The sequence below is a fragment of the Salvelinus alpinus genome, chromosome 10, assembly GCF_045679555.1.
Source record: "Salvelinus alpinus chromosome 10, SLU_Salpinus.1, whole genome shotgun sequence".
Lineage (NCBI taxonomy): Eukaryota > Metazoa > Chordata > Actinopteri > Salmoniformes > Salmonidae > Salvelinus > Salvelinus alpinus.
Genome location: NC_092095.1, coordinates 29,075,319 through 29,102,651, shown reverse-complemented (window position 1 = coordinate 29,102,651; position 27,333 = coordinate 29,075,319). Strand labels below are relative to the sequence as shown.

Here is a 27,333-nt window from a genome sequence, read left to right as displayed (position 1 = left end):
TTAATTTTATTTTGTTCACCTTTATTTAACCAGGTAGGCCAGTTGAGAACAAGTTCTCATTTACAACTGCGACCTGGTCAAGATAAAGCAAAGCAGTACGACAAAAACAACAACACAGAGTTACACATAAACAAACGTACAGTCAATAACACAATAGAAAAATCTATGTACAGTGTGTGCAAATGTAGAAGAGTAGGGAGGTAAGGCAATAGATAGGCCATGGAGGCAAAATAATTACTATTAAGCATTAACACTGGAGTGATAGATGTGCAGATGATGATGTGCAAGTAGAGATACTGGGGTGCAAAAGAGCGAGAGGATAAGTAACAATATGGGGATGAGGTAGTTGGGTGTGCTGTTTACAGCTTGGCTGTGTACAGGTACAGTGATCTGTAAGCTGCTCTGACAGCTGATGCTTAAAGTTGGAGAGGGAGATATAAGTCTCCAGCTTCAGTGTGTGTGTGTGTGCGTGTGTTTAAGCAAGCAAGATCTCGCCACAGAAACACATGAAGCACTTACAGGATCATCATAAGCTACAGTCCATTAGTTACAGTGCATTCGGAAAGTATTCAGACCCTTTTATTTTTTCCACATTTTGTTACATTACAGCCTAATTCTAAAATGGGGGAGAAGGGCCTTGGTGGAGGCCACTGTGTTCTTGTGGACCTTCAATGCTGCAGAAATGTTTTGTTGACCCAGATCTGTGCCTGTCATTATAGTGCATTGTGTCTAGATTGATGAGGGGGGGGGAACTATTTAATCCATCTTAGAATAAGGCTGTAACGTAACAAAATGTGGTGTGTCTGAATACTTTCCGAATGCACTGTATAATCCATATAATTATTCACGTCTTGTTTCTGCACGGTTATTTTCCTACTGTAGCAAACTGGCTCAAATTAAGGTCCTACATCTGTAGTTCATATAAAGATCATGTAAATGGGGAATGTGTGTGTGTTTGTGTGTATGTGAGTGAGAACGCGAGAGGGAGATATAGTACATACTATGTGAGTGTCCAAACATGCAAACACACACACACACAGTATTCAGAACACTCTCTTCTCTGGTCCTATGTTTCCTACCGTCTCCCTCCATCCCCGTTCATCCCCTGTCTCCCCTGCCTTGTTACCCAGCCGAGAGGGCCTGTGGCTGGGATAGAGGACAGGCATGTGCAGCCTCTCTGGGTCCTAGTCTTCCAGTGGAATTACACACTGACCCCGTCCTGCCTCTGCTGCCAGCAGTCAGCTGTGACTTACCCTGCCTGTCAACTAGGGTGGGTGGGTGTGTTTGCTGCCCTAACCCGGCTCCAGCCTCTAACTACTACAGCCCTCCTCCAGCCGGCCCTGATAGAACTCACAGCCCCAACCCACACTACTCACTGCTATTATACAGTACAGTAACCGACCTTCTGCTACTTTATTGCCCAACAGCTTCTTCGTCGCATTTATTAATGGGTTGCATTTTGCCACAATATTGTTTTGAACTTTTGTTTTAGGCCTGATGCCCAACTGAGCATTCTACTCAATGCAGTCTCAATGGGTGCTGATGAAGATTTCGTCAAAGTGATTTACTGTGGCTTGGAAACACGACATTTCAAAAGGAGGCAAATAATTAGTAGGGCAAGCTTTTGTCATCATTGTGATGTCTCCAGATTGACTTTAGATGCAGTATAACGTTGTCTAGAGCGGAGAACGCTGAAATTGTAGCTAGCTAACGTTAGCACTGCTAGCTATTTCTGACTAACTTTGCTAGCTAATGGTACCATTTGCCATCTCTCTAAAGTGAACCTGACGACATCATAATGGTGGCAAAGTTGTTTCCTACTAATTATTTGTCTACTTTAGCAGCGTCATCTTATTTCTAGGCCACTATAGTGTAAATTTGACGAAACAGTCATTAGTCACCGTTCAGAAAGACTTGGCATTAACCGTCAGTGCGACATCAATATGCTGAGGCATCTGTAGAACGTTGATGACAATGGCAACGATGCGACCGAGTGAGGAAAGTGCAACCCATGAATAATATGTTTCACAACAACGTGTTGTCCATGTTTGTTACAATATCCCTCTAATACCTTGCCCTCTGCCAATTTCTTGACTTGAATGCTTTTCCTGAACTATAATTGACACTCAATCACTCTCGCCGTCTTTCCCTCTCGCTCTCCTCCCTCTCTCTCCCTTTCTCTCTCTGCCTCCCTCTCCCTCTTTCCCCTCTCTCTTTCCCTCTCGCTCTCTCTCCCCCAACTCAGGTGTGATCATCGTGCCCAGTGCTGGGGTGGGTATCGTCCTAGGGGGCTACATCATCAAGAAGCTGAAGTTGGGAGCCAGAGAGTCAGCCAAGCTGGCTATGATCTGTTGCGGGGTGTCTCTGCTCTGTTTCTCTACGCTCTTCATCGTGGGCTGTGAGAGCATCAACCTGGGAGGTATCAATATACCATACACCACTGGGTGAGTTATTGCAATACTACTACTACTACAATACTACTAAGATACTACTATTACATCAACATACCATACACCACTGGGTAAGTTACAACACAACTACTGCTACTCCAATGCTACTACTACTTCTACAATACTACTAATATAATACTACATATCATACTATACATGCCATACAGCACTGGGTAAGAGTTGTTTTTATTTTTTTTATTTAACCTTTATTTAACTAGGCAGCAGTTAAAGAGTTACTACAATACAACTACAGAGTTACTACAATACTACTACTATACTGCATATATTACTATTATATCAACATACCATAGACGACCGGGTAAGTTATGGAGAAAAACTACAATACTATGAATATAATACTGCAGATATTACTATAACATCAACATACCATACACCACTGGGTAAGAGTTACTACTACTACAATACTACTACTATTCAACAGATATTAGTATAACATCAACACATACCATACAGCACTGGGCAAGTTGCCTTGATGACAGCTTTGCACACTCTTGGTATTCTCTCAACCAGATTCACCTGGAATGCTTTTCCAACAGTCTTGAAGGAGTTCCCACATATGCTGATTATGGAGGCCAGGTCATCTGATGCATCACTCTCCTTCTTGGTAAAATAGCCCTTACACAGCCTGGAAGTGTGTTGGGTCATTGTCCGGTTGAAAAACAAATGATAGTCCCAGTAAGCGCAAACCAGATGGGATGGCGTATCGCTGCAGAATGCTGTGGTAGCCATGCTGGTTAAGTGTGCCTTGAATTCTAAATAAATCACTGACAGTGTCATCAGCAAAGCATCATCACACCTCCTCCTCCATGCTTCACAGTGGGAACCACACATGCGGAGATCATCCGTTCACCTACTCTGCGTCTCACAAAGATATGTGAGACGCAACAAAAAATCTCATCAAACCAAAGGATAGATTTCCACCGGTCTAATGTCCATTGCTCGTGTTTCTTGGCCCAAGCAAGTATTTTCTTCTGATTGGTGTCCTTTAGTAGTCGTTTCTTTACAGCAATTCGACCATGAAGGCCTGATTCGTGCAGTCTCCTCTGAAGAGTTGATGTTGAGATGTGTCTGTTACTTGAACTCTGTGAAGAATTTTTTTGGGATGCAATTTCTGAGGCTGTCACTCTAGTGAACTTATTCTCTGCAGCAGAGGTAACTCTGGGTCTTCCTTTCCTGTGGTGGTCCACATGAGAGCCCGTTTCATCATAGCGCTTGATGGTTTTTGCGACTGCACTTGAATCTTTTTCCATATTGACTGACCTTCATGTCTTAAAGTAATGATGGACTGTAATTTCTCTTTGCTTATTTGAGCTGTTCTTGCCATAATATGGACTTGGTCTTTTACCAAATATGGCTATCTTCTGTAAACCATCCCTATCTTGTTACAACACAACTGATTGGCACAAATGCATTAAGAAGGAAAGAAATTCCACATGTTAACTTTTACCAAGGTAACACCTGTTAATTGAAATGCATACCTCATGAAGCTGGTTGAGAGAATGCCAAGAGTGTGCAAAGCTGTCATCAAGACATAGGGTGGCTACTTTGAAGAATCTAAAATATATTTTGATTTGTTTAACACTTTTTTGGTTACTACATGATTCCATATGTATTATTTCATAGTTTTGAAGTCTTCACTATTAATCTACAATGAAGAAAATAGTACAAATTTAGAAAAACCCTTTGACTGGTACTGTATACTATTATATCAACATACCATACACCGCCTGGTAAGAGTAACCACATTACTTCTACAATACTACTACAGTTATTACTATTACATCAATATACCATACACCACAGAGTAAGATACAGTATATTAGAGTAGTAGTATTGTAGTATTACATCTAGCTACTATTACATCTAGTTACGTCCCATACAGCACTGGGTAAGAGTTACTACAATACTATTACACAGATGTTACTATTACATTAAGTGGATAAGGATCGCTGATATCACTGTGACTATTACCACAGTGAAATCCACAGGGTAAGAGTCGTTACTATATTCTCATCATCATCGGCGGTCACTCTGGGTCGTGTATGATTGTCCTCCTGATGGGTCCTGCTTGTGGGTCTTCAGATGGCCGATCGGGGAGCCACGTATTTTGGTGCAGGGTGGGCAGGGGGTGAGTGATGGTTGGACCTTCTTGATGGAAAGTCTCTCCTTTCGAAGTCGCCGCTTGTCCTCTGCGCCACGGCGGAGATCTTCTTTGTACCGCACTACCCCCTCTTGGACAGTTTTTCTCCATGTCGACCTGTCTTTTGTAGTACTTTTTGCGATTAGTCTTTAGCTTGTCCTTGTATCGCTTCTTTTGTCCTCCAGGAGCCCACTGACCTGTTTCGGGAGGCGAGTTGGCACCATGGCCAGTCCATCAGAGCTGGTGTTGAGTGGTGCTACTGATGTTTGCCTCCTTAAGGATACTGGTGTTGATGCGCTTGTCTTCCCAGCTGATCCTCATGATGTTGCGGAGGCCATCTTTGGTGACACCAAGGCTTTAAGATGGCTGCTGTATGTGGTCCATATTGCTGACCCATACAGTAGAATAGGGAGCAGTACTGCTTTGTAGACCAGGATTTTGGTTCTGGCCTGGATGTCGCGATTCTTGAAGACTCTTTTCCTCAGTCTTGAGAAAGCTCCACTGGCATGGCTTAGGCGGTGATGTATCTCCGCGTCAATGTCGGCTTTGGAGGAGAGAAGGCTGCCAAAGTAGGGAAAGTGGTCCACATTTTCAAGAGTGGTATTGTCATTTTGTATTGCTGGGGCTGGTGTATTTTTGTCACGCTGTGGTTGGTGGAGGATTTTGGTCGGCCAGACCGAGAAGCTTGTCTGCCTTTTGCGAAAGCGTCCAGGATGCACTGAAAGTTCTCTTCCGAGTGGGCAGTGATGGCGTTATCGTCTGCATACTGGAGCTCCACAATGGAAGTGTTGGTGATTTTTCCTCTTGGCCTTGAATCTGTTCAAGTTTGCAGTCTGTTCTGTGCAGGATTTGGACTCACTGAGGCAGATTTGAGCCTGTGAGGTGGAGGATGGCCACAATGAAGATAGAAAACAGGCTGGGTGCAATGATGCAGTCCTGTTTAACTCCAGGGTCCACCTTGAAGTGAGCCACTGTTACTGAGCACTGAATCTGACTTGATAGCAAGCAGCAATCACAGTATTCTATTACTACTATGCTACTCTATGGTATTGGCTACAAGACTTATACATGATTACTACTATGCGTCCTTATATCACTGAAGACTATTGCTATTCTTCAATGGTTTATCATGTGCCACTGTGAGCGAATACAGTATTTAACACCAGTGTTCTATTTTAACCATCATCAACACCTATTCAACAGCCGCTAGTTCTATTGGCGTGGTGTTGGTGTGACTGGTCCATTAGCAACCACACACACGCACGCAACACTATCATCTGCTGTGGAACACATAGGATTCATCCCCACATCACCTTCTATTTCTGTTCTGTTTTATATAGTCCTGTCAAGTTTAGATGTTTGTGTAATCATCACTCCTCATGCTTGATCCCCATCCTGCGTCCCTGGATGGCATGGACGTCTGTGGACGCACACACACACACACACATACACACACACACACACACACACACACACACACACACACACACACACACACACACACACACACACACACACACACACACACACACACACACACACACACACACACACACACACACACACACACAAGGCATGCACACTTAAGCACACACACACGCTAACAAACGTACACACACACACAAGCACACGTGTAAGTACAGGCTCACTCACCCAAGCGCACACGCACGGATGGACACACAGACACACACACACACCGCTAACATGTATAGTGTAATGTGATCCAAAGTAACAGCTGTACAGTGGATGCGTTTTAAATGGCACCCTATTCCCTTTATTTAGCTTATTTATTTCATTTCACCTTTATTTAACTAGGCAAGTCAGTTAAGAACAAATTATTATTTACAATGACGGCCTACCCCGGTCAAACCCGGACGACGCTGGGCCAATTGTGCGCTGCCCTATGGGACTCCCGATCACGGCCGGTTGTGATACAGCCTGGTAGTGCACTATGCTATAGTGGACTACTGGGACTTGGTCAAAGTAGTTCACTATGTAGGGAATAGGGTGCAATTTGGGACGCAGCCGGTATGTAATGTGTCTCTCTTCCACTCTACAGTATCAGACCTTCTTCTCTTTTCTACTTCTGCACTGTCCTGTCTGAGCTGACCATTGTCCCAGACAGACTGTTCTGAGCATTCCTTTGTCTCAGAGAGTCAGCGTTGTCCTGTCTGAGCTGACCAGTGTTCCAGACAGACTGTTCTGAGCATTCCTTTGTCTCAGAGAGTCTGTGTATAGATCAGTTAACAGGAAGCTGTGAGCTGATGATGAAGAGGACTGGGTTTACTGGCAATATCATGAGGAATGTCAATAGTGGCATAACTACTGATTCATACTAACACACACTCTGACCGCGTCCGAAATGGCACCCTATACACTATATAGGGCATTGCTATCCTGGGTAAAAAATGGTGCACTATACGGGCTCTGGTCAAAAGTAGTTCACTATATAGGGAGTAGGCTTCCACTTGGGAAGCAGACTATGTGTCTGACCCTAGTTCACCTCTGACCTCTGTCACCCAAGACAAACATTATACCAACAGTAGGGAAACATAACTACAGTACCAGGGAATTCATCCACTGCCCCCTCTCCTGCTATAGTATACTAATCTGTATCCTGTTGGCTGACTCTTTGGCTTTTTATTTTATGTTTATGTAACATCTGCTGGCTCCAACTGGTGCAGCCAGCCAGTCACAGTGGCTTTGTCTAGAGTGGAGATGTGTAATCACCATAGTGCGAGTGGGTCGCCAAGCAGAGGCAGACTGACTCCATTCTGTGCCCCCTCCCCTGCCTGTTGGCCTAGTGCTGGAATTTGACGGGGGTTTGTTATGTCAGGGTCAGACCCAACAACCCAACTCACAACTGAAGGGTTATCTCAACCTGACCTGAACGGACCTAACCGGACAGATTGACCGGTAGATAATTAGATTTAGGGGCTCCAGGTCGTTATTGTAAAAGAGAACATGTTCTCGGTGACTAAATAAAGGCAACAAAAATGTGACTGCTGACATCATTTGGAGTTGCCATAACATGGTCTAGTGGTGCATAGTGGCGTAATGATATAAGTGAGGGAAAATATCATGCTATTTGTATGTTTTGAATGTAAAAGTATATTCCTGTCTGTGTGCTTTCGCATGGTGGTGTTTGTAGCCTGACTATAGGGTTCAACAATTCCCAGGTTTTCTAGTAATCCCTGTTGGAAGATTCACGGAATCAGGAGGAAATAAGCAGGGTATTCGGGAAAGTTCTCAGAATATTGAGGTTGAGGTTGTGTTCTATTGTTCCGATAGAGCTCAGTGTTGGAACTCCCAGAGTCAACTGGAGACAGGCTTCTCTGCCCCACTGTGTTCAGAGGGATCAGATCATTGTTTGAGTTAGACCCTGGTTCCCACAGAACTACTGTAACGTTTATTCAGTCCCTATCACTCTCTTTCTATATCTCTCTCTCTGTCTATCTTTCTCTATTGCTCTATCCCTCTCTCTATATATATGTGTATATATATATATCTATATATACACACACACTGAGTGTACAAAACATAAAGAACACCTTCCTAATATTGAGTAGAACCCCCCCCCCCCCCCCCCGGCCCATGATGACTCCAATGCTTCCCACAGTTGTGTCAAGTTGGCTGGATGTCCTTTGGGTGGTGGACTGTTCTTGATACACACAGGAAACTGTTGAGCCTGGAAAAAAACAGCATCGTTTGCAGTTCTTGACACAAACCGGTGTGCCTGACACCTACTACCATACCCCGTTCAAAGGCACTTAAATATTAGATATTAAATATTAGTTGTCTCAAGGCTTAAAAATCCTTCTTCAACCTGTCTCCTACCCTTCATCGACACTGATTGAAGTGGATTGAACAAGTGACATCAATAAGGGATCATAGCATTCACCTGGTCAGTGTATGTCATGTTCATAATGTTTTGTACACATCTCTCTCTCTTTATCTATCTTACAATTCCTTGTTTGTTCTGAAAAGGTTGGAAATACTGGTGTGCAACATATCATTACTCCAATAAAATGAAATGTAACTCAACTCTCTCTCCAGGCCCACCCTGACTATGACCCATCATAACCTGACTGGAGGCTGTAATGTGAACTGTGGCTGTAAGATCCATGAGTACGCCCCGGTGTGTGGCTCTGACAGCATCACCTACTTTAACCCCTGCCTGGCTGGGTGCAGCACGGTGAGCAACGGCAGCACTGGGGTAAGTACACACTCGACTGACCAGGCAACACCTGTACACGTGTGTATGTGATGAGTAGGCTTGTCTGAGACCTGAAGAATTGTGTTTGCTCCCCGCGTTCAAGACTCTGTATCCTTGATCCTGAGAGATTGTAGAGAGACAGCTCAACTCACATTGTTAGCGCCAGCACACAACCACAGGCCCCATTTAACTGAATGACAATAAATTATGTCATTTGGGCAGTTGTTTGAATTAAGTGGTCTGTTGTGTGCCAGCTGTATCAAATAAATTTGATGAATTACAATTAGTGGATCTTATGGTTGTTGAAGTCATATAATTAAATCTAGAATCGGCTTTCTATTTCGCAACAAAGCATCCTTCACTCATGCTGCCAAACATACCTTCGTAAAACTGACTATCCTACCGATCCTTGACTTCGGCAATGTCATTTACAAAATATCCTCCAACACTCTACTCGGCAAATTGGATGCAGTCTATCACAGTGCCATCCATTTTGTCACCAATTCCCCATATACTACACCACTGCGACCTGTATGCTCTCGTTGACTGGCCCTCGCTTCATATCCGTCGCCAAACCCACTGGCTCCAGGTCATGTATAAGTCTTTGCTAGGTAAAGCCCCGCCTTATCTCAGCTCACTGGTCACCATAGCAGCACCCACCTGTAGCACACGCTCCAGCAGGTATATTTCACTGGTCAGCCCCAAAGCCTATTCCTCCTTTGGCCGCCTTTCCTTCCAGTTTTCTGCTGCAATGACTGGAACGAATTACAAAAATCACTGAAGCTGGAGACTCATATCTCCCTCACTGACTTTAAGCATCAGCTGTCAGAGCCGCTCACAGATCATTGCACCTGTACATAGCCCGTCTGTAAATAGCCTATCCAACTACCTCATCCCCATATTGTTATTTGTTTTTTTTGTTCCTTTGCACCCCAGTATCTCTACTTGCACATTCATCTTCTGCACATCTATCACTCCAGTGTTTAATTGCTAAATTGTAATTACTTCGCCACTACGGCCTATTTATTGCCTTATCTCCCTCATCTTACCTCATTTGCACACACTATATATCGATTTTTTCTATTGCGTTATTGACTGTACGTTTGTTTATTCCATGTGTAACTCTGTTGTTGTTGGTGTTTGCGTTGCACTGCTTTGCTTTATCTTGGCCAGGTCGCTGTTGTAAATGAGAACTTGTTCTCAACTGGCCTACCTGGTTAAATTAAGGTGAAAAAAAAAAATTATAATAATAATTTCACACGCCCTGAATTCATTAGAGTATTCCTGATTGTCGGAAATCCAGTGTTTTGACCTTTAATTGTACAACAAAGCGTATCTAGAGAAATCGCAATATACACTCAATGGCCAGTTTATTAGGTACATCCATCTAATACTGGGTTCAAACGTTGCTAAATTGGTATCAAGGGACCTAATGTGTGTCTGGAAAACATTCCCCACGCCATTACACCAACAGTCTGTACCGTTGACACCAGGCAGAATGGAGCCATTCCTTATGCCAAATCCTGACTCTGCCATCAGCATGACGCAACAGGAACAGGGATATGTTGGATGTTTTTCCACTCCTCAATTGTCCAGTGTTGGTGATTGCATGCCCACTTGAGCTGCTTCTTCTTGTTTCTAGCTGAAAGGAGTGGAACCCGGTGCGTTCCGAGATGCCGCTCTGCATACCACTGTTGTTCTGCACCGTTATTTGCTTGTTTGTGGCCCGCCTGTTAGCTTGCACGACTCTTGCCATTTTCCTTTGACCTCACATCAACGAGCTGTTTTCGCCCACAGGACTGACGCTGACTGGATGGTTTTTGTTTTGTTGCACTATTCTTGGTAAACCCTAGACGCTGTTGTACAGTGTAAAGACTGGACTAGGAGACTGGACGTTTCTGAGATACTGGAACAATCACGCCTGGCACTGAAGATCATACCACGCTCAACGTTTCTTAGGTCACTCATTACATGGAACAGTAACTGAATGCCTTTATGCCTTTATGCCTGCTTTATATAGCAAGCCACAGGTACCTGACTCACTGTCTGTAGGAGCGACTATTTTCACTAACGTGGTGGTGTACCTAATAAACATGCCACTGAGTGTATATTGTGAATCACCCATAAGTTTGAAAAAAATCGAGATATGATTTTTAGGCCATATCGCCCAACCCTAGCTAGCTGCACAGTCGTACTGGAACTCGACAACCGTATCTGCCCTTTAGACATTCTGGGAGACATTTGTGTGTGTCCCAAATGGCACCCTATTAACTATTTAGTGTACTAGGCCCATAAGGCTCTGGTCAAAAGTAGTGCACTATATAGGGAATAGGGTGCCATTTAGGACGCTCATGGTGCTTCAGTGAAAGGTGTGCTGGTTGCCTAGCTGCAATAGAACAGTTGTTCAGAAGTGTTTCATGACTTAATCCCAGCTGTCTCCTGAAGATTATTCAGGATTCAAAATGCATCTTATTCCCAATAACCTTGGTTGTGAAAAAGAAACAAAAAAACGTAAAATCAGTCTGTACGGTATTCAGTAAAATATGTATAGTACTTTTAAGCTCTGTGAGAGTTGATTTGGGTATAAACCTGAAAAGATGATCTAATATGTTATGCTAGCCCATTGTAAGCCATTTAGCCGCAGCCTACAATAACATTGAGTCCTCTACCCCCTCTCCCCTTCTCTGAGAGGTAAACCCTGGGCAGGAAGACCCATCCTAAAAACAATATCAGACAGGATATCACAGCAAAGCTAGACAGGGAAATGCCTAGGGGCGAGTTACAAATTGCAACCTATTCCCTATATAGTGCGCTACTTTTTACCAGTGTTCATGGGGCACACACACCTCTAGATTATTTAGGCACAACACTGGCCTTAGAGAGAATGCATGTTTGGCTGAGCACACAATGCACCCACAGTGCAGAAGTCTCACCACATAGCTACAGTACAGTATAACATCCCAAGGTGCCTTTGGTGCAGCCTAGGGAGCAGGGATGGGTTTGATTACCAGTGAGAGTTGAATGTTTCTGCTGCATTAAGGGTTCTAGGAGATGGAATACAATGTCCCACTGGCAAGTTTCCCAGAAAGAGTGTGTGTGTGCAAGTTAACTTTGTCCTTTCCTGCAAACCACATAAACTGTGTCTGTGTGTGTGTGTGTGTGTGTGTGTGTGTGTGTGTGTGTGTGTGTGTGTGTGTGTGTGTGTGTGTGTGTGTGTGTGTGTGTGTGTGTGTGTGTGTGTGTGTGTGTGTGTGTGTGTGTGTGTGTGTGTGTGTGTGTGTTTACTTGGAAGAGTGTGTTTGTGTACGTATAATTAGAGGGTGTACAAGTGTGAGGTGTGAAATGGAAATGTCTGTCGCGCCCTGACCTGAGATATCTCTGTTTTCTTTATATTTTGGTTAGGTCAGGGTGTGACTAGGGTGGGTACGTTCGTTTTTGTATTGTCTAGGGTTTTTTGTAAGTCTAGGGTTTTTGTAGGTCTAGGTATTTGTATGTCTATGGTGGCCTGATATGGTTCCCAATCAGAAGCAGCTGTTTATCCTTGTCTCTGATTGGGCATCATATTTAGGTAGCCATTTTCCTTTCAGTGTTCGTGGGTTCTTGTTCTATGTTTAGTTGCCTGTCTGCACTACTCATATTAGCTTCACGGTTCATTTTGTTATTTTGTTCGTTTGTTCAGTGTTCATTCTTATAATAAAGAAGAATGTACGCTGATCACGCTGCGCCTTGGTCTCCTCACAACGGCCGTGACAATGTCTTTTTTTTCCTGCATATCCCACTCTCCCTGAGAGTGGAGTCACGGCCAGGTGTGTGTGTGTATACTGTGTCATTATTGTTTCTCAACACTTCTACATGAATGTGGATGCCACCATGATTACGGATAATCATGAATGAATTGTGAATAAAGATTAGCAAGAAAGTTACAAATGCACAAGGATCATACCCATAAAACATGCTAACCTCTCACCATTATCAATAACGGGGGAGGTTAGCATTTTGGGGGGAGATATTCTATTCTTATTTACAATAAAGGCAACTCCAAAATGACACAATACATTATTTACCATTAATTGATATTGGGCACACATAATCCAAAACACAATCACAACAAACTGCAAATGTATCCAACAAGCTTGATGTAGTCATTAGCTATGTTCCCATTAACTTGTCCAGTGATTTTTTTAACGACATTTAGAAAGTGCACCTAGAAGACAAATGTGACGTGATAACATCATGTACCTTCAAAATTATTCTGCAATATACGTTAATTCAAAATACACGTTCCCTCATTTGTTGCAATGAAGAAACTTTGACAAAAGACAAATCCAGCCTTCGAACATATAAAAATGTATTCAATCTTTAGAAAATGTCTCCTACATCTGCCGTTTCCATAAATGTCGCAATGATTGCTTTTGTGGAAAAAACCTGGGGCAAGCTGTCTAGTGTGTGCCAGGATGAGGAGACCAAATACTACACTTTTGACTAAATGTAATACACTGATTTTGTCCAAATACTTATAACACCTTGAAATGAGGGTACTAGATACGTAAAGTGCTTTCAATTCTAAACGGTAAAACAGATATGTCTGAAAAAATAAATAAAAGTGACATTCTGTACTGTCGCCTCATATGAAACATTTGATCTCAAATCCAAAATGCTGGAGTATAGACCCAAGTTAAAGATGTAGCTTCACTGTCCAAATAAATACTTAGGGGAGTGTATATGTATTAAACATGTCCATCTCCTCCACCAACAGATCAGGAACTACACAGAGTGTACGTGTGTCCAGAGCCGACAGGTCATCAGCCCTCCCGCTGGTGGTCAAGGCAACCAACTGCAGCTGGTCATCGTTAAGACCTACCTGAACGAGAACGGCTTCGCGGTGTCGGGGAAGTGTGACCGCACCTGTAACACCCTCATCCCCTTCCTCATCTTCCTCTTCATCGTCACACTCATCACCGCCTGCGCTCAGCCCTCCGCTATCATAGTCACTCTCAGGTAGGAGGACTGTGGCCACTCAAACTCTTTAAAAACTCCTTGCCATGCATATGAATGATTTATGAATGCTGCATATCGCCACTAAGTAAAGTGTTACCCAGCTTCCTTCCCTTGAACCCTTTCCTTCATGAACACTGATCTAACTCTTCCTAACTCCTCATGAAGGAAGTCTGACATAGGAATTCAATTCCGGTGTTGAATGTAATGTGTGAAAAGTGCAGAATTATGTGCAGTCGGCATTAATGCGTTGAGATAAAGTTTTATCTATCATATGTCAGATTGCAAAATGTTAGATTTACGGGGCTTTGACTCCAATGCTTTCTACAGTTGTGTCAAGTTGCTTGGGTGTCATTTGGGTGGTGGACCATTCTTGATAAACACAGGAAACTGTTGAGCGTGAAAACCACTGCAGTGTTGCAGTTCTTGACACAAACCGGTGCACCTGACACCTACTACCATACCCCGTTCAAAGGCACTCAAATATTTTGTCTTGAACATTAGCCCTTTGAATGGCACACACACAATCCATGTCTCAAGACCTGTCGCCTCGCCTTCATCTACACTGATTGAAGTGAATTTAACAAGTGGCATTAATAAGGGATCATAGCTTTCACCTGGATTCACCTATAAAAACACTAACATATACACCGACTATACAAAACATTAAGAACACCTGCTCTTTCCATGACATAGAATGGAAAGAGCAGGTGTTCTTAATGTTTTATATACTCAGTGTATATGTTAGTGTTTCATAGGTGAATCCAGTTGAAAGTTATGATCCCTTATGTCATGGAAAGAGCATGTGTTCTTAAGGTTTTGTATACTCAGTGTATATATGTTAGTTATGTCACTTTATAAGGAAGTGTATGCACTTTATATTTTAGTATGTTCCTCTGTAATCCAGTCTCACTCTCCATCCATCTGTCTCTGTCCATCACTCCTCAGGTCTGTGGATGAACAGGAGAGACCATTCGCTCTGGGGATGCAGTTTGTCCTGTTAAGAACTCTGGGTAAGTTTCTGCGTAGAGATCCTATCATTCATATTATGTGATTCTATATGTAGTTCTATGAGTTACTGGGCATTTTTACAGGCACAGTGAGCTTGTAGTGTTCCCACATCACTCAACCAACCAGTGGAGGCTGTTGAGGGGAGGACGTCTCATAGTAATTTTGGTCTGGAATGGAATGAATGGTATGGTATCAAACACATGAAAAACATGTTTGATATTCCATTCCTTAGATTTAAAATTCCACCAGTCACCACTGAAGTCAAGTATTTGAAAAGTACTTTCATGACTGGTCTGAAACGGCCTGTAGGGCTGTAGGGTAATACTAGAACATCATTCTGACCAAGATTATTAAAGTTTTGTTTTTATATTCTTTTTGAAAATTTCTATTCGTTTTGATTTTTATTTGAAATTCAGTTCAGTTCCAGTTTGTTTTCAGACCTGATTTACTCATTTTTATTTAGTTTGAGTTTTATAAAAACATTTCTATTTCGTTTTATATTATTTAATTGAAGGTTTACTGGCAGAAAGTAGCGTATTTCTTCAATGTTAGCCAGTGAAAGGTAGTGATAGTGATGCACAAGCTATGGCTATTTGAAACATCTGAATCTGGCAGGTAAATGCTGCCAGGACATAGCAAAGCTTGAAAACTCTGAATAAAAAGCTTGAAAACCCCATTAGATTTTTGCCCAAAGTTTAGGATTACAACTGAACTGAACAGGTTTGTTAATTATTTTATTTCAGTTTTCAAAAGTGTTTATGATTAGTTTTCATTTATTATAATAACCTTGCATCTGACCTTCTCACTGCTGGTATGTGAATAAAAGTCTCATATTTCAACACCCTGAAAATGTGTGTGCCGCATGTGTGTGTGTAGCTTCATTCACAGTACAATGCAGCATGTCACCTATAATACTGTCAGAATCAGTACCACCATTCGACCCAGAAGGAATGCGTTACATCCAGGTGTTTAGTTCAGGGTTGGTTTGTGTGAACTTCAGACTCTGCTTATCTGAAATATTTGGCCCATGCACTATAGCTCTGGGATGACATTACTCCTAGGTACAGATCTAGGATCAGCTTCCCGCCGCCAATCTTAACATTAACCATTAGTGGGGGAAATGCTACATTTACCCAAAATCTGCATCTAGGGCCGACTCATCTCAGCTCAGTAGTGGATATATGGCGCCACCCAGTGGTGGCATATCAGTACTGCACTGACAACTGCTGCGTTGACTTTTCTCCTGTTTATCGTCAGCATAGTGCCGATCATATAGGCTAGTTTCTATGGGGTAGCTTACATTAGTCTAGAATGACTAGTGGTTATTCCTAAACTGGTTTTCACTGTAAGACCCAGCTAAAGACTTCTTCTAAACATTCAAAACATGTTTCTGGCTGCAGTCTAGCACTTAGAAGCACACAAACCTTAAAGGGATCAGTCACAACCAACAGTATTTTGCAAACACTAGTTTAGGCAGCATAGCTGAATGGCAGATGGCATTGTCTCTCACTCTGTTCACTCCCCAGCGGTGTACAAACTTCAACACCACCTGTATGCTGTGTTCTAACTGTTTAGAACTCGTGTTCTAACTGTTCCTCTCCTCTCTCTTCCGCCAGCGTATATTCCTACTCCCATCTATTTTGGGGCGGTGATCGACACCACCTGTATGCTGTGGCAGCAGGACTGTGGCGTCCACGGCTCCTGCTGGGAGTACGACGTCACTTCCTTCCGCTTCGTCTACTTCGGCCTGGCCGCCAGCCTCAAGTTTATTGGCTTCATCTTCATCTTCCTCACCTGGTACTCCATCAAGTACAAGGAGGAGCAGGCGGAGCGCTGGCACCAGCGACTACCCCCGTTGGGCACTGTCTCTGACCTCATCTGCCACGTGGGGGGCCAGAAGAGCCACGCCCGAACCCGCTCCTGTCCGGTGTTCCTCCCGCCCTGCGACCACCCTCCCGTAGCCCTCCTTCTCAACCGGGGTCACAGCACCCTCACCCTCGTTAACAGAGCAATAAACCCGGCCCCTCCCTCTCTGCTGATGCCTCACACAGAGGCTCCGCCCACATATACGAGCAGGAAGTAAACAGGCCACACCTCTTCCTCTTTAGGTCACACCTCTACATGTTCCTCCCCGGGGGTTGTGACACGTGCCTTCCTGTTCCTGTCTCCACCCTGTTTCTAAAATATACACCAATCAGGCGGTGGGGGCGGTGACTTCCATGGCTCTGATTGACAGGCAGAGAGACCAATAGACTGATAGTGACAGACAGAGGCCATTTGTGGTATTAAAGAGCTGGCCACAGTTATATGGGCGTGTCACAGGGGAACAGCTCGACTCCCTATTGACCTACAGAGCTGTCTGTCTCTGCTGTGCACATCATTAGCTGCAGAGTGGAGGCTGGTGGGAGGAGCTATAGGACAGGTTCATTGTAATGGCTGAAATGGAATTAATGGAACGGAGTCAAACATGTGGTTTCCATTGATACCATTCCAGCCATTACAATGAGCCCATCCTCCTATAGCTCCTCCCACTAGCAACACAGCATGTACAGAAGTTAACACACAAGTGTTTGGGATCAATTCGAATTGAAGGCAGTCAATTCAGGAAGCAAACTGAATCAATAGTCAATGACTTCTCAAACTGAAAAGAAGCTATTCATGTAAAGTTTTCAATTTTGGAATTTTAAATTCAAATCACTTCCTGAATTGACTCCAACCCTGATACATTTCATACATCAAAATGTTTGTGTATCAACATGATCACATGGTGCTACTGTACTGTAAAATGGGCTGGGCATTAGTATATTCTAATATTATTCTTCTCAGAAGGGACTTGTGGGTACTACATTACCCATGATGCCTCATCACAGCTGCAGCGTTTCTCTCAAGCACAACATACTAACTGACAAACCTGTTCTATTCTATGCAAGGTCCTGTGTACTCCCATGTACTCTGTGTACTCTACAGACAGACATACACCTCTCAGTACTGTATTGGCTTACTGTAGCACGTCTTTACCCCTTTCTGTGCTTGCATCTCAAATGGCACCCTATTCCCTATATAGTGCACTATTTTTGACCAGGGTCCATAGGGCGCTGGTCAAATGTAGTGCATTATACAGGGAATAGGGTGCCTTCTGGGACGCAGCCTATCACCCATTCAATCACATTATACCACAGCTGATACTGAGCATATCCAGCTAATATTGAATGTGGTTAGCGGCAACATTAAACAGTACTATTTAGGAGGGGATTATATCGACTTAAAACTCAGTCATACATGAGACATTTGTCCAGTTCTGTCTGTCCTTGTGACCGTCTGTTTAAACTCTTGGTTCAGAGCAGAGAATGGGCCACCCATTTATATGACTCTTCAGCCCCCTTTGAAACAGTAACTCAGGCTGTGTGGGCCTATCATTGGTTGCTGGCTAGCTGATTAATGCTAATAGCTACGAGGGTAACCTGCTAGCCAGCTAGCTTACTTAAATCCAATGGCTAGTTAGTAGCTAATGCTAATAGCTACCAGGCTAACCGGCTAGCTAGCCAATATCCAAAGGCCAGATACTGGCTAATGCTAATAGCTACCAGTCTAACCGGCTAACTAGCCTATATCAAAGATTATGGATATACTGACAAGATACATGTCTCTCCACCCTAACGACTGGAGTCGTTGTCCACAAAGCAGCACGACTGGCTGTCTAGCTCCCAGCGATTCTTTCTTTGGATATGTGGATACATTTCATTATTGTAATCCTGAATATTCGATGAGGGTTGTTGACGTGAACCGATATATTCAATGGGCAGAGATGCTATGCTACTAGCCTCATGCCATGAATATGCATAGCCATCTTGAGACAACTCCTCACATGAAGTGTTTTTTCTCAAAGTTGCCGGGATGTCATGTGTCCTAGTTATATCAGTATACTCGTAACAACTTAAGCATTGCAACACTTTTATTAGATATAGTAAACGTCATGTAGCAAATAAGCCATAAACAAAATGTATTGACGAAATTCGACACTCTTATTGACCTCCGTACAAAAACTCCTTGCTTGGAGGGTGAAACAACGAACAAACGAGGGAGACATTTTCCCTCGAGTTGGGCCTCTCTCTTCCTCTCTGCCTATATCCAAAGATGAGTTACTAACGAACTGTCCACCTAGTCGGGAGTGGTGGTCTGCACCATAGATAGTTCGTCTGTGTGGAGTTAGTCTTCATTAGGACTTTAACTTTACTCCAGGGCAATGGGGAACACAAACACAGTTTTGTATTTATAACATAACATTAGGTGGTCTTTGCTGGAAGGGAAAACTCAGTCATAATCCTCATACAAAAGAATATGACATAAGAGAAAACTAAAAACTGTAATTTTAACTGCAAATATCTACAAAATGTATTTTTTGTTTTTTACTTGTTTGAAAAATTATTGAATTTGTTTTGAATTTAATTTCCCTTTTTATGTTAAAGGGGTAATTCGGGATTTTGGCAATCTACTTCCCCAAAGTCAGATGAAATCGTGGATACCATTTTGATGAAGGAAGTTAGAGGTAGTTTCGCGAGCCAATGCAAACTAGTGTTAGCGCAATGACTGGAAGTGTATGGGTATCTACTAGAATAAACCCAGACCATTTACAAACTGACTCTACACTAGGTCCAATATTGCTTAATTTCAGCATTGTTGTATAGACATTTATGCATTTAAGAAGTAGTGCAGTAAGGAATAAATCAACAAAGCCCATTATATCAACAGATAAGTCACAATAACAAGAAACAGTGTAACTGATTATTTTGATCATTCAGTTCAGGAGTGACTGGGACCCACCCTCTGCTGGACATAAACATGAATTGCAGCCAGGAGTGGAAAAGACCGTGAACGTTTACCCTTTACCAAGGTTTCCCAGAAATTCCAGTAAGAAGATTGACGGAATCATGAGGGAATAAGCATGAAATCCATAATCCTCCCAGAATTTTTGGAAAACCTGGGAAAGTTACTGGAATTTTGCAACCCTACACAGACCTACTACTAATGCTGTTTTTGTTTAACTGGACTGCTGCTGTGAATTTACTACTTGTTTTTGTTTTCTAGAACATAAACCATTATGAACAGCAACTACAGTATTTATACCTTGTTTAGCATGAGGTATGCATCATATCCATTATATATCTGCGCTTTTAAAACCGGTTTCCAAAGAACAGCGGATTTATCTGATGCAGTGGTAAAGTTTTATGAATTAGGCTGGGATTCAATCCGATCAGGCTTTGTCCACAATGCATGTTTTAAAGGCAATGTTCCCGCGTTCGCGGAGACCACATTCACAGTAAAGGCTGCATATGTTGGCTCAATCGGAAATGACTTTAAATGGCACATTGTCCAAAGCCTGCGATGGGATTAAATCCCAGCCTAAATGTCTTTGTCTTCAAGTTATGTAAGAGATTGCTGTATGTCTATGATGATACTTGGCTGAAAAATGCAAAGTTATGGTTTCTTATTAGTATTATCATGAATTAGTAGCTAACTGTTCCCAAACTATGATCATGTAAATATTTAAAGACATAAAATCAACGTATTATAGACCTTAAACCTAGTTAGAAGTAGGTATTTATGAACTAACCCTAACCATTGTAGACGACATCATAAAATGACTTAAAAATACAAAAACAAGGAAACCGTATATTTGCTTCTCTGTGCCTGAATGACCTACAGTATTTTACATAGGAACGACCTGTTACATTGAATTTGGGGGATTGGGGAGTGGGTTGTATTTTGCAATATGTTTTTTTGTTGATGGCTCCTTTTGAATTGGTTGGTGTTGAAGCCCTCTCTTTGGCTCCATCCAAAACGACTTAGTTTGCATCTCAAATGGCACCCTACTCCCTTTATAGTGCACATAGGGGTCTGGTAGTGCAAAAGTAGTCCCCATGCATCCCCTATTTCCCACGCAACCTGGCCATAAGTAGTGACCTATATAAGAAAAAGGGTGCCAATTGGGACAGGATGGTATTGTTACCCAGGATGCCCTTTACCTCCATTCGACAAGGTGTAAGCAGTACTATAGGAAGGCTTGAACTGCGTCCGAAATGGCACCCTATTCCCTATATAGTGCACTATAGGGCATAGGGTTCCATTGCAGATGTAGCCTTAGCCTTCTCGCAACACTTCTCCAAGGTAGACTGTAGACTTGCGCTCCATCGCTTTCTCTCGCTCTCTTTCTTTTGATCAGTATTTCTTCAGAACGTGTTTTCATTATTTCATGGACTGACAGTGTACTCTGACAGTGTATTCCATGCCAAATGGCACCCTATTCCCTATATAGTGCACTACTACCCATAGGGCTCTCTGGTCAAAAGTAGTGCACTATATAGGGAATATGTTGCCATTTGGGATGCAAACTGGAGGTCTGCAGCCCTTGATTTGTGTTCCTCAGGAGCAGAAGTCTAAACCATATTTGTGGACACTTGGGCTCCATACTTGCGAACATTAGAACATTTTCTCAGTCTCAAAATGCGTATCAGCCAATTCAAATCGGTGACATAGTTGTACGTGATAAAATGCTACATGTTAGCTGTTCCCATTACATAATCTGGCACATTTAGCCATATGCTAACCTGACCAGGCGGCAGTGATCATTTCCTGTAAGAAATTCCACATCAGCCTATCAAGATCTTAGACTTTATATCCATCAACCAATGGCATTTCTTAAAATAGGTCGACTTGGCCACCAGATGTATATTTTAAACTTCCAAATTAAAGGTTTACTTTTGCCCCACTTGGTCTGTCACAATTGTAGTGTGCCAATATTTCATGACAATGAATCCTTGACTAGGCTACTAAAATTCAAGAGGCACATTTTTGCTTATCCATTTCACACACGTTCATGTGCTTTTACGGGAAAAAGATAAAGGTCTATACAACGTTTAAGTTTATCGTACATCGTTAGAGTATGCCACTAAGGCGACTGACTGTGAATCTTCGGAGTACAGTAACCGTGGGTTAGAGGCCCCCCATCTCATGAAGCTCATGAAGTGATTTTTTTTTTTTTTACCAGAAGCCAGGCTTGAAATATTGCATGTATTTTAGTAACTTTTGAGTTATGTTAAAGATGCTCTCATGGAAAAGTGGCCCACAACGTTAGCATTTGTATTTGGCTGATGCAGAATTTGTTAACGGGCATTATCACTGCCACCTGGTCAGGTTAGCATAGGGCTAAATGTGCCAGGTTATCTAATGGGAACAGCTAAAGTAATGTTTTATCACGTGCAACTGCGTCAACGATTTGAATTGGCTGATGCACATTTTGAGACGGAGAAACTCTGAACTTAAACTAATGGAACCTTGGTTTACAAATGCCTTGAATACTTTATGTGTCATTAAAAAACTGTAAAAAGGAGATTTGGGTCTGGTTTATGTTTTTTGCAATCGGTATAGCAGATAAAACAATTTGGGGGGGGGTGATCAAGCACTTCCATAATGTGGTAAGTGTGTCTAGGATTTTTTATTTTTTTGTAATTTTATCCCAGGTTTTCTAGAAATCGTGGTTGGAGGATACTGGATTTCCTGCTTATTCCATCCTGATTCTGGGAATATTCCAACTGGGATTCCTGGCAAACCTAGGCATTTTGGGAAAGTTACAGGAGTATGGGTGGATGGATGGATTTATGAATGTATGAAGAAATGGTCATTAAATAAGCTGAAATGTCACTAAAATATTTGACACGTTTATTTCTTAACAGCTTCTTGGCTTTCCTGAAACCAGAATTGTTGCAACACTTCTACACACAAAATAAGGAAAGGAAGAAAATACTGCTTCAGTAACAATTGTTGATCTAAGAATCAATGAATGTTGGTTTTAGGTGGAAGCAACATTGAACCAAAACTTAACCATCAGTAGAAGATGTAAGAAAGAGTGGCGATGACACAGGCCAATGCAAACATACCCAATGATATGTAATGGGAGTGGTGTGCATTAAATCCTATGATTCTTTGCTTATTGCATATAGAATATACAGTATAGTCTAACAGACAGTATTATAAATGACACATAGATCACCTCATAGTAGTAATGCCATATGCTATTCAAGCAACGGAGGAAAAGATTAGGGGTTGCTAATCTCAAATGGCACCCTATATAGTGTAGTGCACTACGTTTGACCAGGGCCCGTATTGCTCTGGTCACTTTAAAGTGAATGAATAGGATGCCATTTGGGACAAATGTAGGTTTTTGCTTTGTGGTCGTTGTCTCTTTTTGAGATGTAACTTGGGGATGATTATGTGCATCCTTGATTATCAATGCAATAGGGAATACTGGTCTATGCAATGTGAGTTTTATTGTGAGCAGTAGTTCATTTGTGCTTAATATCTGAAGTTTTCATTTAATTAGGTGATGATGATGGCTGTGTAGAATGTAGAGTGTAGAACAAAACGTGAACGTGAAGTTACTGTAGCTAGAAGAGTAACATAACATAGTAAACTAAGTTAAATAATTACAACTAACAAATCATAAAATTATTTTAGCAATGTTCAGTTATAAACTTTTTTTTTGAACTATAAACTTGTCACATTAAGTGTTGCACTTGCAGTGGCAAGTATCCATGAAACCAACTTACCCTTTAAAGGAATTCACTGTGTTAAAAATGAAATACCAATGATCCGTGTTAAGCTTTGAGATGCAATTGGGAGTTACAGTGAATACACGTTTCCAAACCACAAACATTTCAACTAAAGGCAACGGTCAGTACAAGGGAAAAGCTAAATAAATGTTCAAAGCGCATTTATGGTCAAACTATTGGGATCATCTGATTTGTCAGTGGTTATATTTCTGATGGGAGTGCACTGTGATAATTGGTCTAGAGATGACTGAGGCCGAGATTCCCATCCTATCTTGCTTTGTCAACTTTTTAAGGTAATGTTTCCACTTTCGTGGAGATCGCATTCATGGAAAACGCTCAATTGGAAATTACCTTTACATGTCAAGCACTCTACGCAGATCTAACGCTGATCGGATTTAATCCCGGCCTGAGTCTGTTAGCATTAGCCACGGCGTTAGCATTAGCCAACTCAATTGTAGCATACCAAGGTGTTTGCATTAGCCAACTCCATTGTAGCACATCAAGATGTTAGCGTTAGCCAACTCCATTGTAGCACATCAAGATGTTAGCGTTAGCCAACTCTATTGAAGCACATACCAAGACGTTAGCATTAGCCAACTCCATTGTAGCACATCAAGATGTTAGCGTTAGCCAACTCTATTGAAGCACATACCAAGACGTTAGCATTAGCCAACGCCATTGAAGCACACAAAGGTGTTAGGTAATGCCAGAGATACTGGATATAATGAAGAGAAGCTTTTGTCTCCGCCCTAACAATGGGATTCATTGTCCACAGAGCGTAACGGTGGGCTATCACGCTCACATCTGTTACTATCTTTGGATTGGTGGATATATCTCCGTATTTGAATACTTTTTTTGAATATTCAATGAGGGGTGTTGATGTCAACCGCCTGTATTTAATGGAGTGAGATCTTATGCCTGCCTCATGATAATGCATAGACCGTCTCGAAATTCAACAGGTATAACTTTGAGAAAAAAACACTATCAAAGTTGCTGGGATGTCACGTGCATTACACTTATATCGGTAAACTCGTAACAATCTAAGCATTAAGAAACTTCTATTAGATCAAATAAGCCTCACGTATCAAAATAGCTTTACATTTTTATCTTGACAAAATGTGGCACTCATTGCCCCCCACTTGCTTAATAATTAGCTTAACGTGGACAGATGTTTGGCCTGGTAAACACTCTCGCTTCGCCTCTTCCTCTCTGGTAACGCTAAACGACCACTAACCAACCTTCAGACTAGAAAACCTGTTTTTATTGTTAAAAATATATATTTAAAACAATGGTGTTATCCACTTGGAACTTTTAGTAAAATTCCCATATTTTATTAATTTCAGCTGCGTTAAGGCTTTTCTTTTCTAAATATATATTTTGGAAAAACAACATAACACTGTAGTTCTTCTAATAATAAATGGAAGCACCTGTAAAAAAAAAATAATAACTTTAATACTCATGAATAATACAGCTCTAAGTCAGACTGACAGGTGGTGACATCATCGTCGGCCTTCTTGGCTCTCCATGTCCCCCAGTTTCTGTGTCTCTCTGTGTCTCTATGGTGACCTGCTGGACCGCCCAATGTCAGGCCAGCACGTGCGTTTGTCTGTATGTGTCTCACTGGGTGTGGTTGGAAGAGGGCTGAGGGGGAGACCCACTACCCTCATAGTCCAGGGCCTGGAGCTGGGCATGGGACTCGACCTCTACCTCTACCTGTAGATGTGCCTGTTGGAGCTGGGGATTGTGCACTACCACCCCAGTCCCCTGTGGGGCGCCAGTCTGAGTCTGAGGTGGGCTCCTAGTGCTGGTAGTAGTGGTGGTGGTGGAGGCCTGTACTCTGGGCCTCAGTGTCTGTGTCTGTGGGGAGAGGGGGAGGTAGCCCTGGCCTTGGAATATGTCCTCTTCCTCCTCCTTGTCTAGTCCCAGCTCCAGTCCCTGGATGAGACTACTCTGTTGGGTCTGGGCCTGGCCTGGGTAAGACCCCAGTCCCAGCCCCATCTCCAGGCTGTTGTGGGTGCGGAGCAGGTCGTCGTGCCGCGTCTCCATCTCAGTCAGGCCGTTGTTCCCGTTCCCGCTGAAGACCAGCCCCTCCCCCTCGCCATCTAGCCAGTCCTCCTCCAGCTGATGGGCCAACCACACATCACCACCGGCAACCACTTCCCCCCCTCTGACCCCTCCCCCTCCTCTCCTCTGACCTGCTGACATCACAGACAATGACGTCATCACAGGCACCACTCTGGGGGGTCTGTCTAATGGATAAGTCTCGTCAGGGAGGTCGTTCACAGATTCTAGTTGAACTTTAACCTCTGACCTCTGAGGTGTGGGGTGTGTGGGTGTTACTGGAGGAGGTGGTGGTGGGGGTGTGCTAGGGGCAGGATGGGTAGTGCATGGGGTCTCCGGTAGTCCCTCTGTGGCCCGATTCAGGATGACCAGTTCTTGCCAGATGTCTCGGCTAGGCGACCCTTCTCCTCCGCTGCCCTCCTCCAGCCCCCCAGCCCCAGACCCGGAACCCTGCTCTGCCAGGGAAGCTGCCGATGCTGGGTCATCCTTTAAGTCAAGCTTATGGGTTTGGTTGTCGTCGTTGTTTTGAAGTTTCGAGTCTAAAACGTGTCTCAGTGCAAACATATTATCTACATCCTTCTGGAAGATGTGCCAGTCGTCCTGTCTGAGGCTGTAGTCAGTCCTGTGCTGGTACAGGCTCTGGTTTACACTACTATACAGCTCCTCCAGACCTCGCCAGTCCACCTCCTCCTCCGTCAGGTTGGGCAGCTTAACCCGCTCGTCCGTCCCAGACTGGCTGAGTGCTATAAGGGGAGAGGATGAGAGGGTCAAGGGCTGGAGCAGGGAGTGTGTAAGAGTGTTGGTGGTAATGTTGTATGGGACTGAGAGTGTGTGGTAGTGTATGGGAGTGTGAGTGGGAGAGTTGGTGGTAATGTTGTATCGGACTGGTAGTGTGTGGTAGTGTGTGGTAGTGTGTGTGAGTGGGAGAGTTGGTGGTAATGTTGTATGGGACTGGGAGTGTGTGGTGTAATTAGGGGAAGTGTGTGGTTGTGTTGTGTTTGGTCACACGTCATGCAGTCATGCCCAGCAGCAGTATCCAGCCTGCAGCCTCCTCTACGGCAGTCAGCTCCTTGGGGTTAGTGCCCCCCCCCCCCCCACACACACACACAGTTTGGCCCAGTAAACACAGCACCCAAGCTGAAGCCATAAGCAGCAGAGCAAACACAAGTCATCTTGACATAAAATGACAATATTTCCTCAAAGATACATAAAATTCTCAGATCTGACATTAGACTAGCTAAACTAAAAAAAGAAGACTGATGATAGGCTTGTTGTTTTCGAATGAGTATCCAGGTAACCTGGAAAAAAAGAAAATGGAATATGGGAAATAAAGGAGGGGAGGAAAATAGGATGATGAACATCTGCAAAAAAAAAGGAGTGTTGAGGAAGGAGAGAGTGAATGATGAGCCTGCTGTGTGGTGTATTAGAAAAATACAGTTATGGCCAATATACTAAAATTGGAATCATTGTTAGGGTATATGCTTACTATCAATAAGGTTGGAGTGGATTCCATTTCATTTAAGTAAATTAAGTAAAATTCCAACAATTGGACAAGTCCTTGACTGAATTGAAATGGAACTGACCCCCCTAACCCTGATAGACACATCCTGTATCATTGTTGATTACTAGAGGGAGCTCTTTCAAACTCACTCTGGCCTACAGGGCATGTATGAAGTACTAAAGAGCATGGATACTCAAACTTGGACTTTGAGTCTAGTTCTATTTGTCATTTTTACCTGGTAGTTAATGGCACTCACCTGGTGCCCCAGGTCTAAATCAGTCCCTAATCAGGACTAAAAATAAGCAGTGGAACTGGACTCGAGGCCCAGATTT

At 42.9% G+C, this 27,333-nt stretch overlaps 2 protein-coding genes across 5 annotated transcripts in view; one reads left to right on the top strand and one right to left on the bottom strand.

Moving 5' to 3' along the window:
• slco5a1 (solute carrier organic anion transporter family member 5A1) overlaps positions 1 to 22,220 on the top strand; it is a 114,465-nt gene extending 92,245 nt beyond the window's left edge. Inside the window, exons 6-10 of the mRNA XM_071328785.1 lie at positions 2,246 to 2,444; positions 8,668 to 8,827; positions 13,584 to 13,825; positions 14,771 to 14,835; positions 16,450 to 22,220. Coding sequence (XP_071184886.1) covers positions 2,246 to 2,444; positions 8,668 to 8,827; positions 13,584 to 13,825; positions 14,771 to 14,835; positions 16,450 to 16,916 — 1,133 coding nt within the window. The 3' untranslated portion in view covers positions 16,917 to 22,220. The remainder of the gene's footprint in view (positions 1 to 2,245; positions 2,445 to 8,667; positions 8,828 to 13,583; positions 13,826 to 14,770; positions 14,836 to 16,449) is intronic.
• Positions 22,221 to 22,532: 312 nt separating this feature from the next.
• Positions 22,533 to 27,333, bottom strand: part of sulf1 (sulfatase 1) — a 68,862-nt gene continuing 64,061 nt past the window's right edge. For 3 of the 4 annotated variants that reach the window (XM_071328783.1, XM_071328780.1, XM_071328781.1), the window contains one exon: positions 22,533 to 26,243. In XM_071328783.1, the coding sequence (XP_071184884.1) occupies positions 26,210 to 26,243 (34 nt within the window). In that variant the 3' untranslated portion in view covers positions 22,533 to 26,209. The remainder of the gene's footprint in view (positions 26,244 to 27,333) is intronic. The other variant, XM_071328782.1, reaches the window with a different exon arrangement.